Source organism: Harmonia axyridis, chromosome 4 (assembly GCF_914767665.1).
Source record: "Harmonia axyridis chromosome 4, icHarAxyr1.1, whole genome shotgun sequence".
Taxonomy (NCBI): Eukaryota; Metazoa; Arthropoda; class Insecta; order Coleoptera; family Coccinellidae; genus Harmonia; species Harmonia axyridis.
In genome coordinates, this window is record NC_059504.1 from 16,606,965 (window position 1) to 16,633,737 (window position 26,773).

At 35.3% G+C, this 26,773-nt stretch overlaps 1 protein-coding gene across 1 annotated transcript in view; it reads right to left on the reverse strand.

Moving 5' to 3' along the window:
* The window catches only part of LOC123678426 (insulin-like growth factor-binding protein complex acid labile subunit), a 117,037-nt gene that overhangs the window by 10,952 nt on the left and 79,312 nt on the right, over window positions 1-26,773 (reverse strand). The window contains exon 2 of the mRNA XM_045615450.1: window positions 6,438-7,053. Within this exon, the coding sequence (XP_045471406.1) occupies window positions 6,438-7,052 (615 nt within the window). The 5' untranslated portion in view covers window position 7,053. The remainder of the gene's footprint in view (window positions 1-6,437; window positions 7,054-26,773) is intronic.

The window sequence follows — 26,773 nt, forward strand, 5'->3', positions numbered from 1 at the left end:
ACGCAACTTTTTTTGTAATTCAAGCCACCCTGTATCTCTAACGATTTCCGATATCTCTGTAGTGCCCTTCTAAATAGTTCTAACCCTGTACAGTAGATGATCTTCTTGGAGTTCTGTATTCATATACTGAATTTCCCACATTGTAAACCATGGAAATTTGAGGAAGGTTATTACTTTTAACGAATATCCATTATCAGCAAAAATGAGCCAGAATTAAAAAAATCTCTACTAGGTTGACGGATTATTATCCCACCACTTTCCTCATTCATTATCCTCATTCTACCGATTAGTCCATAAAAATCCTCAGTCCTACAGTTATAATTACTTTCGAAAAAACTATCGCGATGGTACGATTAAGTTTTCGGAACTTTATACATTAATTAGCAAAGTTTTGAACTTCGAGATAACGAAGGGATTATTCGCTATGGTTTCCCAATACAAATATGAAACTCGTATCAGGGTAGGGAGTTGTTAGTTAATCCCCTTAGCGTCGTCAATATTCTTGATCCCCTTTGTTGTTTAGTTCATCAATATCACATGTCACGACAGAATTCTCCTTGTGATTTGAGCGGTTAATAGTTATTTATAATACAAGTGCAGAAGGCATTGATATTCTTCCACGAGTTCAAAATTCAAAAACGAGCCACGAAGTGGCGAGTTTTGGAATGAACGAGTGGTAGAATGAGCCTTCTGTACGAGTATTATACATTATTTTCTCTAATTCATTGCATTTTCATTGAAATTAATGAGATATTTCCATAAATATATTTTAGTGATTTTTGCATTGAAAAATATTGGATGGCAGAACTGATTTCTTTAAGGCAAATTGATTAATTGACAGATAAAGCCGTGGCGGAAAGTTCGGAGTACCAACATAGAATAATAAAATATAACCATGAAAACTGTGCGTTTCTGATAAATTCTCGCACGATTTTGTTCTACAAGATGTGGAAGAATGAACGGAATAACCACAGAATTAGAGAAAGATTATTTCCACATTCAATGCTAACCGGCAATTTCGTTGCAATTCTCATGATTGGTAGTGGGAGTTTCATTACCTACAACGAGTTGATGAAAGACTGTGTTGCGAAAACTGAACTTTTTTATTATTTGATCGACCTACTTACGCTACTGAAGACTTATTGGAAAGAAAAATAGCGAGCTTTTGTTGTTTTCCTTTTTGGCGTTGGTTCCGTGAATAGAGCTTAATATCATTTCATCACGATGTCTGTAATTTTCGAATTTTAGAGCTGGGATGTTTCCCAAGTGATGAGGTTGTTGGATAATGATAATTTCTAGCTTGATGCAATATTCAACGTTGTATCGTTGAAATTCATGTTACCGGTTGAGTTCTCAACGTTGTGAATTTATTTTTTCAATGATCAGTTTTCTGATAACTGTAATACGTTATTTTTATATATGATTAATATGTTGATATTGAACGTTATTTCGACATTGTGTTGAAACCATTCAATGAAAACCTATCTTTAGAGCACGTTAATTATACGTTTTTTAATAACTATATCAATACGTTTCCATTCAACCTTGTTGAAACATATCATTCTTACTCTCTGTCGTTTATTTCGGTAACATACACGTTAGTGTTCAACATTATTTCTTCGTTCATTTGAATATAAATTTTAATCGATCTTTCAACTTTTTTTTATCTCAAATGGCCGATAGTGATAATGGTATATCCGTATTAAATCCATGATGAAACTGCCATTTATTCATGTTACTATATCACGTAGATATATGCGCTATTATCCTTAGTTATTAGTATATTATCAAGCAACTTTATTTCCCTATTTTCTCAGAAACTTTCAACAAAATTTTTGTTCACGAGACAACCAAAAGTTAAAATGAAAACAAAATTGAACTTGTGTCTGAACTATTTAATGGTGACAACTGGTTGAAGCGGCAGAATAATTTATTTTTTCTTTGAAATAACGGGTTTTCCTTAATAAATTTTTATGCCTGTTTTCGTTAGTTTTTCGATAACATATTCGAATAGCCCGTGAAAAATACAATCATATTAATAGGTCGCTTTTCAATTTTGCTCAATGAATCAATCACAAAATCCAGTGACTCTCTCACGTGAACTACTTTGTACAATATTTGAATTTCGGTAATGTTTCTTATAAGGAAAAAGATCTATAATACAGAGATCTTTTTTGAATAACCTAGAAGTACAAAAATGATATTTCTTTATATTTATCTGTGATGTCCAAACATTCACACATTTACTTAAGCTGTTGTTTAGTATCTTATAGTGGGTATTGTTTTTATAGTGACTTTTTGCTATTCCTGCAAAGTCGCCCATAACATGCTGAAATTGTCACTTCACGTTAGAATAGTGAAGCCAAGCAGCGTCGAGCGCGGTTAGGATCACAGTAGGATCTGTTGTCACTGTAATAGGTGTTGTTTGATATTTTGCTCGCATATTCTATGATTCTGAACAAGCTATCAAATCGAAATTTTTCACGTAGCTCGAAATTATTCTTTCCGTTATCACGAAATATTGGCTGATTTTCTTTCCATATTCTTTTAAAATTTTTTATCTTTCTGCTTAAGCGTACAACATGAAACATGGAGTTTCTAGATCCTTCCGTCGCGTCGGACGGACATAATCAAATTTGAGTGGCTCGAATCTCATCATTTGAGACTATTTCTGGTTCAAAATTCTAAGGGAATAGGGAAATATGTTCAGGGAAAAGGCGCCAAACAATATTGTTTTCACCACCATTATTGCAATATATATTATCGATTTCCTGCTCAATCAATAGATATATTCATTTAAATCATTAATTTTTTGCATTTCTCTCACTAATAGAATCATTAAAAAGAAACCGATTTCGAAAGAAATATCATCCAGAATATAATTTCAACAAAAACTTGAACGGATTCCAGGATGAAAACTGTTAGAATTTCAAAAGAACTTCGAAAGGTTTCATTCCAAGAAATAATATCAAAACCAGTTCAACTGATCATTTTAACAACGAATATTGGATTCGATCGCTTTAGAATTAACCATTTTCGCACTCTGAATTGAAACCATAACTTACGAAACATCCGGTATAGTGACAGCCCATTCCTTGACACCCCAAATCCCCCTTAGCAGGCTATGTAACCGGGGGACACCAAAAACCGAACCTATTATTTTTGTGCTTCCAGCTTATCTCCCTCTAGCATCGTAAAACTGGAGGCTGCAGGATGATTTATTATCTGATAGCTGTTTTGGTTCGAAGCCATGATCGATCACCTACACGAAGTTTGATCTACAATATTTATTCGTTTTTTATTTCAGCCAGGGATGTTGAAGGCACGAAAAACGATCCTGAACTTTCATCACTGAACGAAATTGGCTTTGGAGCTACCTCCCCCAATTCTTGAATTCGATTTTGTTGAAAAATCGAAAATTTGGGTTATTCGGAACTGAAGGATCTACTATCGTTTACTGTTCTTTTGTAGCCCTGATGGTTTTATTGAAATTTGAAAATTTGAAAAGAAAAAACAGTGAAAATTGGATCTTTATAAGGAGCACTGTATTTCCAAAACTATGGATCACCACTCCTTCAGATAAAATGTTTTCTGTAGACTAAGAGTGCGTCTGTACCACACTCTAATATAAAGTCGTGTATTGACGTGTTACAACTTCTGGAATAATGAACTTAACTCTCAATTGAGTGCATTTTCGTAATCAACGATATGAAATTAATGAATGAAGTAGTATGGAAGTTTAAGAAAGGAACTTTTAATTATTAGAAAATATTTTTTTTTTTTCGAAGTGGTCGAATTTAATTGAATTAGATACGAAATTTGACTGATTTGGGATCGTTCATCCTAAAAATGTTTACCGTTTTTTCATAGACCTAATAATTTTCAAAAATCAAAATCAAAATTTGAAAAAAAAATGAAACATTCACCTTCACATGAAAAGATGTATCTTCAAACTATGAATCACAGACCAATCGAATGGAATTGTTTTCATAAATCAATATTTGACTGCTTACATACCAACATTTCTTGTTCGTATCTGGCCTCAATAAAAGATCGCCCCCTTGTGAAAGTTATAAAAGTTTTTTCGAAAATTACAGTTTTTACTTTATTGTGAATTCCGAAATAATGAGTTGATCTGCCGACTAATATCATCATATTTCCCTGGAGGAATTTTCAGTTTTTTTAATTTCTAAGAATTGCATAAATTTCATTTGGAAATTTGTGAATTTGTAAAACGTAAACTGTTAACACATATGATGGTTTGTTTTTTTTTGTCAAACGCTGCCAAATCTGCTATAAACACAATATCAATAATATAGATCGTCGCAGCTCCTGTTCTTCTTTCAATTTCAATAATACATTTTCAAATTTTATACTCATGAGAGTATATAACGCCTCTAAATAAATTCCGAACCTGTCACACAGATGGCACCACCGATGCTATACTATTTTTATCCTTAGTGCAATACTTTAAAAGATGCTCGTCAAATTTTCGGGATATAGAGTTAAGTCTGAAAAGAGATATTGAAGATTAATTGAGGCTACATTTGTTGTAATTTGACAAATTCATGAAAGAGTTTCGTCTATTGTGCAGTGAAAGCAAAGCAACGATTTGAAGTTAATCTGCTCTATCGATAAAAATGGTTAAAAGAATGTAGAAGTGATGATGATGTCTCGAAACGAAAGAGAAAATTTTCTATTGAAAAAATAACAGTTTTTTGCGATAATGTTACTGAAACATGGATATATCAAAATACTCCTGAATCAAAGAGAGCATCAGCTTAGTCAAAATAAGTCGCTGAAAACCGTCCAAACGACCAAATCCCAAACATTAGCTGGCAAGGTTATGGATTCCGTATTTTGGTACGTTCATATATAGTGTTCACGGATATCTTGGAATAGATTAAACCATCAACAGTGAGTACATTATGATATTGTATCGATTCAGTTAAAAAAAAAACGTCTTTTTCCACCAAGATGATTCTGATTGTCACAAATCGTTGAAAACTATGGTCAGATTGGACGAATTGCACTTCAAACTGTTCAATCTGACCAAATTGATTACTGGCATTTTGAAAAATGAAAAAGTGATTGCCTATTTCGAAAACAAAGAAAAATATTTCGTCGAAAAAGGTAGTAAAAAGTTAGAGGAGTGTTGGATTTCATGCATCACCCTTAATGGTAAATTTGCCGACGAATGAAGTCGAATTTTTGAGAAAAAATGTGTGTTTGCTTGTTCGGCCAGAGACTAATTTACTAAATTGGTACTTATTGACAAGAAAGTGAAAACTGAAAATGGTTCACAATGTTTCGGAATTTCCTATGAATTCGATAAAGCTGAATATAATGCCGTTGGAAAAGAATTAGATCTTATACTTCAACTCGACCTCTCTGCATTGGCTCATTACGTAAGTGCGTATATCCCCCCACAACAAAAAAAAACACCTCTCAAATTCCCCTCCGTAACTTCAGACGCAGTCGAAACTTCCAAATCAATGATAAACTACTGTTGACAGCACAAATGAACATTTTTAAATGATGCCGTTGAATGGTTATTTCTTTGTAAAGCGCCACCTTACCGAAGAAAATGGAAAAAGACCCATGACGAGCCGAGTTGCCAGAATTCACTTTAACAAAATCTAATCAGTGAACACGGCACTATTTCAGACATCTTAATAGCATATTCAGAATGCCAATTCGAAAAATTCCAACCAACAAATTCTTTTTGAAAGCGTCAGATGAAATATTTTCAACGAAAAAGGTCAATAACACCGGATTGCTTCTGTACGGTGGAAAGTGTAATGTTATTCAGGTAGTTCACGCAAAACAAAAATACATTCACACATTCAGTAAAGCAGTTATTCAGTATATTATAAATAAATTTGTAGTGATTTTTTGCTATTCCTGCAAAGTCACCCATAACACGCTGAAATTGTCAGTTCACGTTTGAATACTGAAGCCAAATCACCGAGCGCGGTAAGGACTTGGATAGGCTATCACTATGATCCCTAAATAACGCAACTTTTTTGTAACTCAAGCCACCCTGTATATCTAACGGTTTTCGATATCTCTGTAGTGCCCCTCTAAATAGTTCTGACTCAGTATAGTTGATGATCTTCTTGAAAGTTCTGTATTCATATACTGAATTTTCCAAAATGTAAACCAGGGAATGTTGAGATAGGCAATTGCTTTTGACACTGCTTATCGACAAGAAAGTGAGAACTGAAAATGGTTCACAATGTTTCGGAATTTCCTATGAATTCGATAAAGTTGAATATTATGGAATATTATATTGGAATGGAATTAGATCCCATACTTCAACTCGACTTCTTTACATTGACGTATTATGTAAGTGCGTAGATCCTTCCACAAAAAAAATACCCTTCAAACTCCCCTCCGTAACTTCAGACGCAGTCGAAACTTCCAAATCTACTTACGGGAATGTCCTTGAAGGCCTCCGGGTCCAACTCTTCGAAAGGATTCCCGCTGAGTCTCAACACGTGCAGTTTACCAAGTTTCATAAACATCCTAGGCACTAGTTCCACTAATAAATTAAACCTTAACGACAATATCCGTAACTCCGTTAAATGCTTAAACACACCACTCTGCAGATCCGATATCCGATTGTGGTCCAGGTTCAGCTCGACTAGATTCACCAGGCCCCGAAAGTTATGGTCCAGCAGCGTGGTTAGGTTGTTGAACGTAAAGTCTAGAACTCTGATCGTAGGCACGCCCCAGAAGGAGTGCATGCCGAGTTGCTTTAATCTGGATCTCTTCACTGTCAGTTCTTCCAGGTGTTTGAGGTGTTGGAAGACGGGGCTTAGAGTTAAGGTGTTGGGAGTATCTTCGGGAGCGTCGATCTCGAGGACTTCGACATTGAGGTCCAGTTCTTTTGTTGGCAGGTCGGTCATTCCACCTTTAAGGCATGATGTTTTGTGTTTGCCTCTCTGATCTTTTTCGCAGGAGCAGTGAGATGGGCACGAGATGCTAGTTGTTGTACAGATCCAAAGTAAAATCAGCCATATGAGTGCATGGTGCCAACTTATTAGCATCCTGAAACAAAAAAGGGGATGAGTTTGTATCATAGAATTTATTATATTGGCTATTATTTACTGTAGGTTTTTTTATAGAACATTTATTCAGAGAAAACCTACATATATTAGTCATGACTCGGATTTTGCAAAGGTGTTAAAACGACACGAAAAAAGTATCAAAAGATCTAATCATCAGGAGGGTCAGGTAGAAAAATTCAATTTTTATGATATTTTTTAGGTGCAGGTATTCAATGTATGTATAGTTCATTAAATATATTCGAGGATTAAAATTTCCTTTCATATCATCAATTCTAAGCTACAAATGATGTGACACTGAAAGAAAAAAGTGAGTAGGCCTTCGCTACCAATTATTTTTCAAGTGATTTTTCCAAGAAATTTTGTTAATGAACATCCAAGTCAAGTGAATTTTCGAAATTCATTATGTAGGTAAAACGGTTTCTAAAGAAATCTTAATAAACAGAATTTTTTGCGTCGATATGTAGCAGTATATGGAACATGAATATATATCCATATTCCATATGTTTCACATATGTGAAATCCCACAAAAGCTACCAACATGTCAAACCTTAGCTGACAAGGTTATAGCATACGTATTTTGGGTCGTGGGTCGTGCATTCTATATTGTTCATTAACTTACTTGACAAGAGTAAAACCATCAACAGCGTATATAAGATATATAACGTTATTGGATGGATTGAGTGCAGAAACTAATAAGAATCGACCTCAAATGCAAGAGAAAAAAATTATCTTCCACCAAAACAATGCTTCTTGACACAAATCAATGGGAACTATAATTGAATTAAATGAATTTCGCTTTCGACTGTTTGAACAGCCAGCTTATTCTCCAGATTTGTCAAAAGTATTTATTTGCATACTCTTAACTCAAAAGACTGCTCCAGGGAAAGAAAGTTGGTTCTAATGAACAAATGATTTCCGACTTTGGAGCCTATTTCGAATGCAGAGATCAATAATGAAGGAGAGGCATTGAAAAGTAAAAGGAGTTTTGAGAAAATGAACCACCCTTCAAGGTGACTAAGTTGAAAAATAAAGTCGAAAAAAAAGATTTTACTGGTTAGATTATGGACTAGTTTATTGAAGTGTTACACGCACAATTCCAAGTCACTCGCAAATTTTTGAGCTGAATCATAAAAAACTAAAGAAGATTATTACAAAAAAAATTAAAAAGGATTGATTAATTCACAAAGGGTACCCTTGGAAAACATAAATATCTGAATATATATGGTCTCACAAGGTTCAGTGGGCACATGAATGAACGAGCGATTAAAATATTTCCTGACAGTATCTAATGGCGAGAGCATCTCTGATGGGGCAATATAAATTTTAAGATCGCGGTGAACTGAAACTCCTATAGACAAATGGACAATGTGCTGTGTTCAATTGGTAAATTGCAATTAATCTGCAGTAACCATGCGATGTGTGGTCCCTTCATGCAATATAAGTACAACTTAGGTATTACTGAGCTCCTCCTTCTCCGGTGGGCAATGATTTGATAATGTCTGAATCACCTGCATCAGTAATGGACATCGTGCACACTCGGAAATATTTTCCACATGCTGTTCCCAATTCTACGTTATTACCAGTATAATGGTATATAAGTATTACAATATTGTTATAAAACGCTCTAAAATTCAATCCTCCCTTCTATAACAGACCTTTTCACTCCGGAACCATCACACGTGACGCTTCCACACACCCTACGATTCACCCGTCCCTGCCGGTCCGACCGCGTATTTCCGCAACGGGTCGCAGCTGTGTCGACCCGCGGTCACGGGCTGAAAAAAAGGTGCATTCAAAGGTCCGTTAGCCGACTTGTTTCGGTTTCATGGACCATTCTCTCCCGTTGATTCGACCAGAGAAAGCTCTTTCGAGTTTTATGAGTCACAAAATATGAACTGAAAAAGGAGGAGAGAGAGCGGTGATTTACGCGGCGAATTTTCCGCGTTCCGCCCCGGGCGCGGTCAACAAATCTGGGAAAATGTATTTCGTTTTTTCCTCATTCGGTGGGTTTTAGGGGGCAGGGGTTCGGTATGGCGCGCACCTTGGCCCGCTATGATTTAGTAGGAAGCGCGGATGAAAAATTCGCCGGTTTGGGACTGCCGCGTGATGCGGAGGCGGTTAACGATGATGAGGTGTCTACGTTTTGACGGGAGATTTGGGGAAATGTTGTGATTTTATTTCCGTCTTATGAAATGTTGGAAATAATGGAACAAAATTAATGTCCTGTATTTCTAATATTGATAATTGTTTCGCCGTTAATTTTACGTTTCGACTAATTCAAAACAGAACTCATAAATAGATTCATGCAGGGTTTTGAAAAACCTCTATGACAAACTTCAGAACATGATAATATTGCTCATTGTTTCCCAATTTATTTATTCATTTATCCATTCATTTTCGTCTCCCAAGCAGTAAAATCTCAGTTCAAACAATAGTTTTTAAACAACAATGATTCAATTTCAACAAAAATAAAACAACAATTTCAAATACAGAAATACATTACCGAAACTCAAGGTGCACCTTGACGTCACGGCACATTTTCTGGATAAATATTTTTGTTACAGACTATATCAACTGCTACAGAATTCAAAAATCGATACTTTCATATATTGGAGAATTCTGATTCTGATTCTGTTCTCCCGAAGAACGAATAAATTATTCTTCACTTTGTAAATCAATTTTGTTTCTTCTAATTTTCCAATTCACTTATATTCTACATTCGATGAACATATGTTCGATGCATTTTTGTCCAGAAGTAGCGAGAATTGATATTGACTGTAATTAATCTGTCAGCCAGAGAGGTGGCGTTATGGGGATCACGCCACACTTTAATGCGGCCCCGGTGGGTTTAAAGGAGCCGCCGCGTTGCAGCAGAATCACCTCTCCACGATGGTATGCGAAGATGTTTCATGGAGATCTCTGGATTGCCTAACTGAAGAGTCGATCAGAGATCTCGGGACACAACACTGTAATCCCTTGAGAGAGGGCGTTTCTACTACATTTGGCTCGAAAGAGCCTCGCCAAATGACAACTAGTATTTTTTCAATGTTTTTCAAAAACATGCCCACTAAAAACGGTATAAACACAATGCACATGTATGGGCACTGCAAAATTCTTAAGCCAATAGCATAAAAAGATTTCAGCAGAGTTTTGGGGTCAACGTTTGGGGTTGGATCTCCAATAATAATTTAATGAGAGTAGATGTTGTAAAAGTACGTTTTATGCAGGTTTGTATGAAAGGTTTTGAAACTCAACCATTTCGGCTTCATTGATGACCTAGAGCTAAGAATTATTGGGAATATGAGGTATCAGCAAGATGATGCACCACCATACAGTGGGAGACAAATATTCCCGAATAAATGGATACGTCAAGGGGGACTAATGCCATGGACACCTTGTTCACCGGATCTCAATCCATTAGGTTGTTATTGTATTCGTTGTCTATCATGTTGAAAACGTTTCAATCAATTAAATGAATTCAAATGGAGCAAACCAAATGAGAAACAAATTAAAACTGATCCGCCGAGTAGCGTATGATTCAGTTCGTGTGAGGCTTGCGTTCAAGCCGCAGGTAGACATTTCAAACAATTATTATTGCTCATTGTTGGGGAAGGTTGATAGAACGTTCGAAGTTGAAACTTATTTCTGACTTCGAAAAGAATTTTTTTTTCAATTTCGTGCAGCTTCTAAACAAAAACGCATCGGACCTATGATAAAAACAGTGAGAATGAATTCAGCAATCATGTGTTTAAATTTGTTATAGATCTTTCAAAACATTTTTTATTCCATTAAAATTATGTAGATGAAGCGTTTGAGTTAGTAACCAAATGAAAAGATTCACTTTGTTGTCATTTGTGAAAACTACAAGGTTCTGTGAAGAGAGAAAATATAACATTGACATTTCTGATTGAATAAAAAATGACTTACGCAGCCAGTAGGTAGAAACATTTCTTGAGGATTTCCAAATGACACAGTTGAATACTTTAGATTATCCGATTCATCTTCCTACATGAGGAACCGGGCACATCAACATTTTTGCTCCCCGATACAGGTGCTGATATTAGCATTAAAAAACGCCATGATAGTTGAAAATCAGGCAATGTTGCAGAGAGTTATTCATGGAGACATAAAAGAATGATTTCTAAGACGATTTTAAGGCGCATTTTCAAGATGATTGTAACTATTGAGTAGTTTACATGCTGACATTTGCTGCGATAGTTTGAAGTTATCATATCTCATTTAAATTAATTTGAAGATTAATTGATAAGAGTAGTTTTTCCTCCACGATTTCGTGCCAATCGTTACTATCACTATCACACTATGGTGCTTGAACTATCACCTTGAAAATGTGCCTTTATGATGAAACATTCGGAAAAAGGAAATCAACCTTCAAATTTCAGCGAGTTGAAAGTAGTGTATAATAATATACCAAAAAGCGCAATTAATTCTCATCTTTGGATATTCTGTATCTATAATTTATGGCGCATAATAATCGCTTCATGTTCTTTGTGTTAATCTCGTGGATGAAAAAAAGGATATCAAATTTGCCTTACACTTTTAAACATTTCGAGAATAATTTGAGTTTCATGAAAAAGCACAGGCATACATAAATCTTTTTGAAAACATCTAGTTCACATCTCGTATGGATGCCACTAGTTGAAACATTCAAAATTTTTCACGTTCTGAAACAGATATCGATTTTTTGAAGGCTACTGCCAAATTTCATTGAAGTATATAAAGAGATAAGATATCAAAGTTACGATAAAAAAAAATTTCTCATCGAAAAGAAGTTAGCATCGCGACGGAGAGATGACTCAACCCCCTCCTACCCCCAAACATCGATCGGTCCCCCAAACCACCCCCGAAGAAATCAACGCAACTCCGCTCAAAAAACACCAATACATCCCCTGCCTCCTAATGCTTTCCGATAAAAAACGCGCCCATCAAAAAATATCGCCGATCCGAATTTCCTCCGTCATTTTGCAGCTTCATTACTTCCTTTCAGACCGGTACAACAAGAGGGCCGGTCTCGGGCGTGGGCAGGACGAAGGGAAAAATTATTATCAAGCCAGGAAATAATTTTCAATCTAACTTGTTTCATTCGGAAACCGGTTAAATCACAATTTCGTCCGATATGTCGCTCGGGTTAAACCCGCCCCGTGAAAATTGGCGTGAAATTGTTTCGCGGCACTCGGAAAATACGTTTGTTACCTTTAAGTTGGTAACAGTGGATTTGTCAAAACTCGATGGTATTGATTGATGATATTGAATTGTTGGAAAGAAAAATAATTTGAGAGTGAATTTTGGTACGATGATCTAAAAGGGCGCCACCGATTCAAGATCAGCGACTACCTCAGGTGGTGAGCTAGGTGAATCGGAACCTGAAATGCTAGAAGGGTGGAAAAGGAGCCTATAGAAGGGTGAATAACAATCACTCAAACTATATATCTCTGGAGCTATAATTATCTGATAAAACAACAAATATATACAGTAGAATTTAACGAGCTCTGCAAAATAACAATAAATATAATAGAGAAATATTATAGTTCTTTAGTGTAGTAACGTTTGTGAATAGTGAAATATCTGAATAATTATTAAAAGATGACAATGTTCATCTTTTAAATTATCCGATCAGATTTGATCGAATTGTACAGATTTTTCGTACCAAGAAATAGTATGGAAGAATTCATAGAAAAATACTTATTGGATCAGAAATTACTCACAGCTTTCGTTAACTAACTTTAATTTGAACTCGTTATCTTTCGAACGATTGTTTTTTTCGAGGTATATAACTTAAAGTTAGCATTACTGTTCAAGATGGCGACCGATTTAACAGTTGTCAAGTGATTTATTCTCATTTTGGTTTGGCAATTGATCATGAATAGACTCACGCCTGAACAACGTTTGCAAATAGTGCAATTTTATTTCGAAAATAATGGTTCTGTGCGGAATACGTATCGCGCACTACGTCCATTTTATTTTGTTTAGCGATGAAGCGCACTTTTGGTTGAATGACTACGTCAACAAACAAAACTGTCGCATTTGGAGTGAAGCTAATCCTCAAGTGTATGTCGAAAAACCGTAACATCCAGAAAAACTGACTGTTTGGTGTGGTTTATGGTCATTCATTGGTCCGTACTTCTTCAAAAACGATGATGGCCAGAAAGTTACAGTCAATGGTGATCGGAATAGAGCCATGATTACTAACTTTTTCATTCCTGAATTGAACAATCATGATGTCCAGGAGCTGTGGTGCCAACAAAACGGCGCAACATGTCACACAGCAAGTGCCACTATCGATTTATTGAATAACACGTTTGGTGACCGCCTAATTTCACGTTTTGGACCTGTGAATTGGCCTCCAAGATCTTGTGATTTAACACCGCTAGACTACTTTCTGTGGAGCTATGTAAATTTATTGGTCTATGCGGATAAGCCACAAACCCTTGACCATTTGGAAGACAACATTCGCCGTGTTATTGCCGATATACGGCCACAAATGTTGGAAAAAGTCACCGAAAATTGGACGTCCAGATTGGACTACATCCGAGCCAGCCGTGGCGGTCATATGCCAGAAATCATATTTAAAATGTAATGCCACAAGATTATCTTGCGGATAAATGAAATTCATGTCAATCGAATAATTCATCGTTGTTTTATTGCAATTTAAAGTTCTAAAGCTCTGAAAAAAAACACCCTTCATTTAAGAAATAACACCTAAATACCTATGCGGTCCACTTACAATGTCGATTCCTGTACAAGAACAGTATTGGGAAGCCTCACCTTCAATGTTCACTGAAACTCTATACAAACAAAAGATACCATGAATATATAAGTATTCTTGGACTTGAAAACTATCAAAATACTTCTTCAATACTCGAGGTTTATATATTTTGAGGCAAAACTTCACAGAATAACAATACAACATGTCGTTTACGACGTAACCCAGCCTAAAACGGTGCGAAGATGAAATAATGAGAGACCGATTAGAAAAAAAAGAGGAAATACACGGGATGAGAATCGCCTCCAAATATCCGCAAATGCGATCAGAAAAATGCCTCTATAGGATCACCCAAATTTCAACTTGAAAACTTCCACTCAATACATCTATGCCATTTAATAAATGAGAATTAAGTCTCTTCTGATCCTTTACACGGTTTGATTCGACATTCTAAAAAGCGCTTTTCCATAAGTAACTATATCTAACTGAATAAAATGGCCGATTGCAAATCGAGCGCTGACAGAAACTATTTCAAGTCTGGGAAAAATATCCAACGTATCGAACCTGAACGATCTATAATCGTGAAAAACTGAGTTGAGTACCTCAAGGCTCCTTTCGGATTCCTTCGAAATGATTCTGGAAATAAAATAATGTTAATAATTATGGTGTTCATTTGTGAGTGATTCTCGTTTTCTATGATGAAAAATGTAGGGGTGAATTCATTACAAAGCATTCTTCCTAAACTGCAAACAGTTACATCTTCTATTTTATACCATAGTCTGTGATTACAAAAATAAAACCGTCTAACTTTTTATTTAGCTAGAGACCATCTTTATCCACATCTCTTCTATGGTCGTCCCGGCTTTCTTCTTCCATTGTGATGTTTGCAGACGTATGCAATTTTATTTGACCCCATCCTATCAATATGGTATATCAATTCCCTCCTTCTTTACCTACTTCACTTGACATCCTGTGAACCAGACTTTTCTGTTATTGCCTTATTGGTCGGTCTGTTTCTCAATCTTACTCCTGAAATTCTCCTTAAGATCTTAATTTCAAGCGTTCTGAGCTTCTATATGGTTCTTTCTGATTCCACACGGATTTTTATGACGCAGATCAAAATTGGTAGAACCATTGCCTTGTGAAGTCTCAACTTATTTTTCTGTAGCATATATTTGTCTTGTCAAACTATTATGTAAAGAACCACAGCTATCTGCACCGCCTTACTGGATTGATGATTTCATCTACGAGATATTTTAAGCTTATTTTCTGTTGAATAGCGGTGTGCCTTCCAGTACTATTTCGCATCGATCTGGTTCTTTACTTATCACCATGCATTCATTTTTGTCAATAGATATCTTTATGTTGTATTGTTTGCTGTTACCTGATAATATTGAACATATGTATCTGTATATGTATCTCTGTAAACCAATCCGCCAAAAGAAGTGCATCATCGTCAAAGCAAACAATGTTAATATTGTGGCTTTCCATGAGGTACTTTCCTCTCAAGGAGTAAATAATGCGGTCCATTAGCAAACTAAACAGGAAGAGGCTCAGTGAATCTCATTGTAAACGGTAATAGGTTATATGTGTTCAAATTCGCACAGTCTGTTAATTATAATCTGCCGTCAAGCCAATATAGTACAGAAGATTTCTCTTCAGCAGTACCACAATATATCGAAGCAAAGCTTGTAACAGGAGAGTAAGCTTCTTTGTGTAGAACCCAACCATTGTGATCGATTCTGAGTGGGTATTTCAATAAGGAGATTAAAATCGACTATTTGATAATTTTTCGACAAACCGATAGGTAACGTTAATCATCAAGTCTTTGAGGAGAAGCAGAGTGTCGTGATAGTTTAGTTTGCCTGGCTATTTTTGACTGTTTCATCTTTGTGTGGCTTCCGCAACAAACTATCAGATTCTGGAGGTTTGATTGTATCTACAAAGTATTTGAAAATAAATGAATAATACCACTAATACCCGATTTTTACAAATGAATCAGTCAAAAATCTCGAAAAGGAGATATCTTATAGAAAAATTTTTCGAATGAGAGGTTGATAATTTTGAGGGAGAAGGCCAGAATCTTTTCCATTTAGGGTCAATTTTGATAGAATTTTGGAAGGAAACCTCTGGTGTTTATTGGAGATTCATATTTCACAACCAAAAGACAAAAGTGTTGTTCATGAATCGTCAAAGATAACTCTGTATTCGAGTTAACGTACGCGATCAATTAATCTCTTCTTCTTTCAATGCATATCCATTGATGGATGTTTGCGATAACATTTTCCATTTGTTCTTTATTTCTGGCGGTGTGTATCAATGACTGTACATCGCGTAGTCCTGTCCATTGCCAGATGTTTCGCAGCCAAGACATTTTCTTCCGTCCGATTCCTCTCCGACCTTCGATCTTGTCTTCAATTAACAAATGCAAGAACTGATATTTCGTGTTTCGAATTATATGCCTCAGATATGCTATTTTCCTCTTTTTGATCACCTCAAACAGTTCACGTTGTTTGTTAACACGTCTAAGAACTTCCTCATTTGTCATCCTAGCCGTCCACGGCACCTTAAAAGTATTCTGCGGTATAGCCACATTTCGAAAGCCTCCAATTTGTTTACTGTGCTTGCCTTCAATGTCCAACCCTCCATACCATGAAGAAGATCCGAGCAAACGTAGCACTTTAGGAATCTTAGTCTTAGGTTCAGGTCAAAATCGGAACAGGTTAGCACTCTTCGAAGCCTCAGGAATGCCTGCCGGGCTTGTTCAATCTCAACAAGCATCAGGCTTCCTTATCTGATGTCCAGTCTTCACAAAGCCAGACGCCCAAGTATTCAAATTTTTCTACTCTCCCTATGGGCCTTGTGTCAAATATCAATGTGGAGTTTTCAAACATAAGAGGGTTTCTGGAGATAATCATATATTTTGTTTTCTTCGTATTTCGTATCAATTAATCATCAATTAATTATCAATTTGTGGTGGCTTCTCATAAAGCTCCACATAGCAACAATAAACACAGCACTCGGTGGCCTAGAGGTTAAGAGTCTAGACTCACTCACCGAGATGCGACAAGGTTCCGGGTTTGAGTCCCGGCGGCTCCCGATAATAATAAATTCCCCAAGCGTCTGTGACACGGCACACACAAATATACCAAAGTCACACTGATGAATTCGATGTGTGTGCCAGGGACGAAACGCATAAGTAGGCATATGTGAAATCCTACAAATTAATCATGTATTTCATATCAATTAATCATTCACATGAAATTTGGACGTTTCGTGCTGAATTGTTTGTTTTCAGTACATGTACTGTCATTGATCAATAAAAAATGGCAAAATTATTCGTTCTTGGTTTTAAATAGATCTCATTGATCAATAAGGATGTATCAATTGAAAGAAGATTATTTTAAATCCAGTAAAAATCTCCATTGAGCTATTTTTTAATGTTCAACGGTTTCCATTGTTTCAAGGAATAGTTGGACAATTTTCGACTAAAATTCCATGTTAATGAAAATTGAAATCGTTCAGACAAAAAATTAATAACAGAGCCATCTGCGACGATTCATGAAAAATTGTTTTATATTTTTTGCCGTAGAATACGAAGCTCCATTAAATAATTTGAGTTTTCGTTTGAAATTCCCTCCGTACCCCTTACAAAGGAAAATTAAAGGAAAGAGGTGCTCAAAACCAATAATCTTTCATTGAAAACATTTTTCCTTTCCAAATTTTTATCTAATTCAACATTAAAAAATCATCCAGTGCTTTACAAATTGGTGAATGCGCGGGTCTATACATACCGGGTCCAAATTCATTTCCAATTACCCTTTACTAAAAAATTCAAGAACCAAAAATAAATATCAACAATACTGAATCCCTCCTGCAGCAATTAAAAGGATCCATCCAATGATTCCATTCAATGTTCCACAGCATCAGGAATGAATCGAAAGATTCTTTTTGTGATCTGACAAGTAATCGAATAATTTTTCATCCATTCTCATTGTGATCTCCCTATTCAGTCCGAGCTTCAATCCCATTCCATTCCTCCTCAAATAGTCGTTACTCTAATTAGATTCTTGCAAGGATAAATAAAACCGGGTTTCATTGAAAGTATCGCGAAGGAAACGAAATGAAGAAAACTATCCCACTTTATGAACAACCTTCAACGGACGTCGGTTTCTATCGATCGAGTACACAAAATTACAGAAAACTTTAGGATAATTGGCAGAATAATTTCGGGATTGGAAATTTCGTTCTTCTTCGGAAACTGTTATTGCTCAGATGGAGGTTTATAGATGAACTTTCGCCAGTAATGTTTGGATACAATCAAATATTCGAAGTTTGATTGAGACTTTTGAAACTCCTGTATATCTTCCCGGATTTCTTTTATGATTCCTATATGAATTGAGTATATTCCGAATGGCGAAACATTTTTGGTCGATACCCTAATGGAAAGTTTTCAAAATTATATTGAGGCATTCTTATTCTTCTATCTCCGGATAGAAGTTTCGAAATTGGTTTTTGATTTTGGTCTGGAATAACCAGAATCGAATTCTTTATTTCAGTTCTCTATTATATTGGATGTTGTTCTAGATTTTTGAAGGAAATATTGTTAGGACATTTTCTGAACAACTGATTTGGGGATTTGATAACATTTATTTTTCGGATACTTTAGCACTGGATCGGTGTTGAGATTACAATATTTTTATTAATTTTGATTTGAAAGAATAGTTAGGTATACCTAACCTACATACTTGATTTTCTATTAAAATCCTTTGAAACTAGAATTTCTGTTTTTCGAAGTTTGATTGAGACTTTTAAAACTCCTGTATACCTTCCCGGATTGCTTTTATGATTCCTATATGAATTGAGTATATTCCAAATGGTGAAACATTTTTGATCGATACCCTAATGAAAAATTTTCAAAACTATATTGAGGCATTTTTATTCTTCTATTTCCGTATAGGAGTTTCGAAATTGGTTTTTGATTTTGGTCTCAAATAACCAGAATCAAATTCTTCATCTCAGTTCACTATTATATTGGATGTTGTTCTAGATTCTTGAAGGAAATATTGATAGGACATTTTCTGAACAACTAATTTGGGGATATGAATACATTTAGTTCTCGTAAACTTTAGCACTGAAGTTGTGTTGAGATTACCACATTACTATTAATTTTGATTCAAAAGTATAGTTAGATACCTAACCTAAGAAAGTACTTGATTTTCTAATACAATCCCTTGAAACTAGAATTTCAGTTCTTCTTCTTCAAGTACCTATCCGAATCGAATGTTGGTTATCATATTGGCAATCGTATTATCGGTCATTGAATTCATTGAATGAACGTATTTGTTGATTTTGGAAGTTTTCAGAAATAAAAAATAAAAATATCATCTTGTTATTGCACCCCGTTCGAATGAACAAAAAGAAGGAAATATTAATTGTTTTCTAAAATTTTTTTATTATTGTACAGGGTGGGCAAATTTCGATGTTTTAGCACTACAACTTTTGAACCAGAGGAGATAGACAAAATCTGATACCCACTTCTCGATCTCTTTTTCTGAGAAACTAACAAGGGTATTATTCATTTTCGGCCACCTTCTTTTGTTTTCGAGTTATAAGCGAAAATTGGAAAAATGGCGATATCGAAAAACATTTATATCTCCGCTTATACTGATGATAGAGCTCTGAAATTAAAACATTATACAGGCACTTTTTGACGTAGAATCCAGTGGCGTGCTCATTTTTCCAAAAGGGTTTTTAATTACGAAGCTATGATCCAAAGTTATGTTTTTTCAAATGAGAACACTAGATTTTTGTGTCATTTTCTGAAAACTTGATTTTTCCTGATTTCAAAAATATATAACATTGTATGATTCGGATCAATATAAATAATAGAAAATGACCAAAAACCTCTTTTCACCTAAGAGTCTCAATATTTCTATGGTTTCAACTGTTGATGAACACAGAAAAATTGAGCTTTCTATAACAAGAGCAGTGTCCTTCCGTCAATCTGATTATTTCTATGCTTTTCACTTATTTCTACAAAATTCAAATCTAGATATGTTTTATAAATTTTTTATCTAAAAATTGATTTGGAAATAACGGAGAAACCACAAGATCGAATTTTTCAATCGAAAGAGTTGTATTGAGATGCATATATCAGGAGATTATTTACATAGGTCTCCAGAATCAATACGCACAAGTACTAATCCATTTTAAACAGCATATGAAACAATGCATATATGATTGAACTCAACAATTTAATTACGAAGGGACAAACAAGAAATAATATTTAACCTAATAATGACAACAATTGCACAATGCACAGTCGACACCTCTTCTCGATATTTCAATAGATGAATATTTGAAACTGTGTTCAAGCTACCTAGAAAACTTTTTCCAAGTTCGTTTATCTTTTCGAAACTATTTGTATAAAATAAATATAGATTCGAATTTTGTAGAAATAAGTGAAAAGCATAGAAATAATCAGATTGACGGAAGGACACTGCTCTTGTTATAGAAAGGCTCATCAACAGTTGAAACCATAGAAATATTGAGAAAAAAAGGTTTTTGACCATTTTCTGTTATTTATTTTGATACGAATCATACGATGTTATATATTTTTGAAATCAGGAAAAATCAAGCTTTCAGAAATTGGCACAAAAATCTAGTGTTCCCATTTGAAAAAACATAACTTTGGGTCATAGCTTCGTAATTAAAAACCTTTTTGGAAATATGAGCACGCCACTGGATTCTACGTAAAAAATTGCCTGTATAATGTTTTAATTTCAGAGCTCTATCATCAGTGTTAGCGGAGATATAAATGTTTTTCGATATCGCCATTTTTCCAATTTTCGCTTATAACTCGAAAACAAAAGAAGGTGGCCAAAAATGAATACTACCCTTGTTAGTTTCTCAGAAAAAGAGATCGAGAAGTGGGTATCAGATTTTGTCTATCTCCTCTGGTTCAAAAGTTGTAGTGCTAAAACATCGAAATTTGCCCACCCTGTACAGGGTGGGCAAATAAGCGAGGTAAACGGCTATATCTCAGGATCCACTCATCGTAGAGGCTTGCGGTAAAAAAATTTACCACTAAACTGTGCAAGAGAACACACTGGAAATTGTTTTGAAGTTCATACCTCTACCGGTAGGGGGCATAATGGCTTCCGTCGAGTAGAAAAACGAATTTTACTCGAAAATATTTCACATGAAGTTGGAGAAAAAAAATCACCATTGTAATCCTTGGAAAATTCTCTATCTTTTTGAATTGTCACTTTCGATTTTACTACATCAAATAAGGGTATGTGAAAGGGAGAAATCTGAATGATTGAAACGCCTGTAACTTCAGTTTGGCTCAACATTTTTGAGCAAATTAGATCTCGTCTGATAGATAATATCTTGTTGATGGAGGACAAAATATATTCATGATAAATTTGTTTTTGCTGCTTTCGATAGGGGGCGCTAAGTCAGAAGTTCATTGTTTTGTTCATTTCACTGCGGAATTTCAAATGTAATGATAGGATTTTCTCAACAGAAACAGAAGTTCCATCAAATTTGCATGAAAAATCCTGAAGGTCGCAAAGCGATAATTTCAGGCGTTCTGAAGTTATGGCCGAAAGAAGATATTCTTCAACTGATGCACCGAGAAACTAAATTATGTCTTCTTTCGGCCATATTTCCAGAACGCATGAAGCTATCGCTTTGCGACCTTTTGGTTTTTTATACAAATTTAATGGGATTTCTGTTTCTGTCAGAACTTAAAGACACAATTTGGTTTTTCGCAGTGCATCAATTGAAGAATATCTTTTTTCGGCCATAACTTCAGAACGCCTGGAATTATCGCTTTGCGACCTTTAGGTTTTTTCATGCAAATTTGATGAAACTTTTGTTTCTGTTAAAAAAATCCTATTATTACATTTGAAATTTCGCAGTAAAATGAACAAAACAATGAACTTCTGACTTAGCGCCCCCTATCGAAAGCAGCAAAAACAATTTTATCATGAATATATTTTGTCTCCAATCAACAAGATATTATCTTTCAGACGAGATCTATTTTGCTCAAAAATGTTGAGCCAAACTGAAATTACAGGCGTTTCAATCAGTCAGATTTCTCCCTTTCACCTACCCTTATTTGATGTCGTAAAATCAAAAGTGACAATTCAAAAAGATAGAGAATTTTTCAAGGATTACAGTGATGATATTTTTTTTTCAACTTCATATGAAACATTTTCGAGTAAAATTCATTTTTCTACTCGACGGTACTTGTACACTTTAGTGGTGAAATTTTTTACCGCAATTCTCTATTTGCCCACCCTGTACATTTAAATGTAACAGCTTAGATTCTAGCGTTAAAACTGTCTTACAAAAAAAAAACATTAATTTATTTTGGATATCATGATTTCGGATTAGAATGTGACAGTAATCATTTCTTATTCCATAAAAGTATTATGGCTCAAAATACATTGTGAATACAGTGCTCCATCATCAGCACTGAGCGATGATGACATTTTTTTTCCAAGAGAGTTCGAATACTATTTGGATATTTATTCCAAACAAAACTCAGTGGAGATAAAGTTAAGAGCTTCAATTTCGTATTGCAACAAAAATATGGGAAAGAACGAAGAACCAAGAATATCAAAATCCAGTATGAAATTTTTCTATATCCCTTCTTTTCTGCTCAAGTTCCAATATCAGCAGAAATCTTATGTATTCAAATCAAAATTAAGTTTTTCATTCGTGTTAATACTCTATGCTGATGTTATTTTCCAGCCCTGTAAGCTGATAACATTTTCGAAATCCCCCAGGTTTATAGGAAAAATTAAAATTAGTAGTACTAAAACCCGATCCATGTGATATATAGCCTGGATAAATGGGAATGCGAAACGTCCAGGAGTATGAAAACATTATCACGGAAAATGTTTTCCGGTCACGAAAAACTTATTTCCTGTTTGAATACCGAGTTCCGATCTACAAAAATAATTGGATAGCCATTTTGTTTCGTCCTACAGGTTATGTCGTTATTGTGTTCACTCAGCTAATTGGGAAAAAAACGTTTCGAATGTGAAAAGTACATCTAGTTGGAAATTTCATTTTTTGACATTGGGAAAATGTTGAAAAAGCTAGTCGAATGAAGTAATAATTATAAAAATATCCTTTAAAAATTAGTTGGTTCTTCATGGGCTGCTGAATACTGTTCTGTTTGGATCAATAGTGCTCATGTTCAGAAAATTGATACACACCCTAACGTTTCTATGAGAATTATCAGTGTAACTATTAGATCACATTGGTTACCAATAAAAACCATACAAAGGATGTTCTTTTAGAGCTATATAACTTTAAATTGCAATAAAACAACGATGGATTATTCGATTGACATGAATTTTATTTATCCGCAAGATAATCTTGTAGCATTACATTTAAAATATGATTTCTCGCATATGACCGCCACGGCTGGCTCGGATGTAGTCCAATCTGGACGTCCAATTTTCGATTAATTTTCCAACATTTGTGGCCGTATATCGGCAATAACACGGCGAAGGTTGTCTTCCAAATGGTCAAGGGTTTGTGGCTTATCCGCATAGACCAATGACTTTACATAGCCCCACAGAAAGTAGTCTAGCGGTGTTAAATCACAAGATCTTGGAGGCTAATTCACAGGTCCAAAACGTGAAATTAGGCGGTCACCAAACGTGTCTTTCAATAAATCGATTGTGGCACGAGCTGTGTGACATGTTGCGCCGTCTTGTTGGAACCACAGCTCCTGGAAATCATGATTGTTCACTTCAGGAATGAAAAAGTTAGTAATCATGGCTCTATACCGATCACCATTGACTGTAACGTTCTGGCCATCATCGTTTTTGAAGAAATACGAACCAATAATTCCACCAGCCCATAAAGCTTACCAAACAGTCAGTTTTTCTGGATGTAACGGTGTTTCTACATACATTTGAGGATTAGCTTCAATCCAAATGCGTTAGTTCCGTTTGTTGACGTAGCCATTCAACCAGAAGTGCGCTTCATCGCTAAACAAAATAAAATGGACGTAGTGCGCGATACGTATTCCGCACAGAAATATTATTTTCGAAATAAAATTGCACTATTTGCAAGCGTTGTTCAGGCGTGAGTCTATTCACGATGAATTGCCGTACCAAACTGAGAATAAATCACTTGAAAGCTATTAAATCGGTCGCCATCTTGAACAGTAATGCCAAATTATAGTTATATACCTCGAAAAAAAAGACACCCGTTAGTTCCGCCTCATATTCGTAAACAAGTCTCAGTAAAGAAATCTTGGGAAAACTTTCTACCCAAACTTATTTCCAATTGTATATTACCTCCCAGATACTAGAACTGTCAATTTAATCAAAGTGACGAGGAAACTTGGCATTCGGAATGGAGTTGTTGTAATGTCTTCAACAAAAGTCTAATCGTTGATCCTTCAGAAAAAGTTCTCGGTTTCAATATTCCTTGGAAAATTTGGTGGATCTTAAATCCACTTAAGACAGGTCATAGTCGTTGTAATAATATGCTCTTCAAATGAATTCTATTGATATCCCACTATGTGAGTGTGGGGTAGAAGAAACCATTGACCATATGGTGAATACTTGTTCAATTTATGAATTTCAAGGTAGTTTTCAAGCTATCTATTCAATCAATGGATGTTTATTTCACTGTGAAGAGGATGTTCATTTAATTGCCTCTAAAGATGAAAAACAATATCAGCCAACGATCAGTTGTATGTCGTGCATAACTTCACGAATTCCATCTCAAACGTCTTGAATCGATTGTGGAGCATTGACATAGACCTTACCTATGTATTCAGAAGCCCCAAACAAAATAGTCAAGAGGTGTTAAATCAAAAGATCTCGGTGGCCAATTGTGATTACCTCTTCGAGAAGTAACACGACCAGGAAATTTCTCTTCAAAAATTGTGATTATTCCTTTGCTTGTGTGGTACGTTACAACGGAAATAAACGTCGTCCACAACAATATCTCCCAATTTCGGCCATAAAAATCGCTAATCATTGCTTGGTGATCTCATTGCTTTACCGCCAACCTCATTTTAGAATAAGTCAGGTCCAATTCCATCACCAGCCCAAAAACCGCACCAAACAATCACTCTAGGATCTAGAGAATGAAAAAATTATCCAAAAACCATAGCCCCAAATTCGCCAATTCTACTCATTAACTTAGTTTTGGTAAAAATGTGCCTCATAAACGAAAAGATGAATTTGCGATAAATATCATTTTGATGCATTTCAAGAGACCAATCAGCGAATATAGGACGTTGCTGATGTTTGACCGAGTTATTGTATACGGTGTTATGTTGTTTGTGGAATGCCTAATTCCAAGAAATAACAAACCTGGGTTTTCGTCAACAGTACAGGCTCAAGTGCTCAAGTGTCAACAGTACAGCATCAATATTTTCAGTTTATCTCAGATCATTCAAATCATTAACTTGTCTCAATAGCTTAAATTCTTCCACCAGTTCTACTATTGCCGGCCAAGAAGGTGCTTCCCGTCGATCCAAAAGGAGATCTGATTTTCAGAATAATTTTTTATAGACTAGCCTCATATACACATACAATTTCAGCGATATCTGATGATTGGATTCTGAGATATCGAGTTTTGAACAAACTTTCAATGATACACTAAATCTCGTTAATATTTAGGGGAAACCATCATCTTACCTGAAGCATTATCGGTTTTTACTCCTCGTCAGATGGTAAATTATTAACTTTTAGGAATTAAAACGAGAATTGTTAACTTTCAGACCAAAATCTCACTTTATAAAGAAGGCAATATTAAATTTCACTGAAACAATATAACACCATGTAAACAAAGTGCTCATAAAAGTTTCCCTAATGGAAATCTGTAAATCCGAGGAAATTCACTTCATCTGTTTCCCACTAGCGCCTGTGGAAGAAGTTTAGACAATGGGATTGAAGAATCTGGAGCTGCTACAACTTTCTACATAGTTGCAATGGGAAATATGCAACTACGGCCAGAACTGAATAAATAGTTGGAAAATTTCGTCTCCCAAGTTGGAAATCAGCTGGAGATCGATAAAGCCAAGAATAGGAAGAAGTTATGAATAATTTTTGTTGGTTTTCATACTTGAGCTCCAGAGGAATCCAATAACAAGGAATTATTGAAGAATTTTCAGCCCATTCAGTCAGATATGAATTCAATATTGAGGAATCCGCCGTGAATTCGGAATTCAGAGTGGTGATCACGGAGAAGTGGAAAAAAGGGCTCTGCTATTGGGACGACCACTCAAGGGATTAGGCCTCGGTATAATTTATATTTTCTGCACTTTCGGAAGAATTGTAAGAATAAGTTGTCCTGTAGATGTCAACTTAAAAACGTCCTCTGTTTCAGTTTAAGAGTTATAAGTTCATTTTTTGATCGAATTGCTTCGAATTGAAAAAGTCACCAAGTTTGACAGCTGTCATTATCATGAATTTTGTTACGGAATTTATTCAAGTGGAAATTTAAATTGAAAAAACTTTGGGAAAAACAGTGATATGAACCTAAGAGTTTGGAATCTACCTTATCCAAAGTTGTTGAGCCTCCATCAACAAGAAATATTTGAAAATTTCTGTGAGTACTCTCAGGGATTCTCTTCATCTCAAAATTATATAATTTTGTAGCCATATCATCCTTGCAAAAAATTCTATGAACTTTCGTGAATTTATTCTTCAACTGAATATAAACAAGATCTGAAGTGGTGATCCAAAATTTAATTTCACTATAGATTGGTGGTGTAGGATCAGAGAAACAGGAAAATGATACTCTGTTAGTTCGCCGACGTTTCGGAAAAATTTATTTCCATCCTCAGGGCTCTACAAAATTTACGGAAAACATCATTTGCAACATTGATGAAGGTGTTTACAAAATAAAGGAAAGATGAGCATTACTAAAAGTTATTGACTAGAAAATATCACAGAAAGGATGGTCTGGTATAATTTATATATACAAA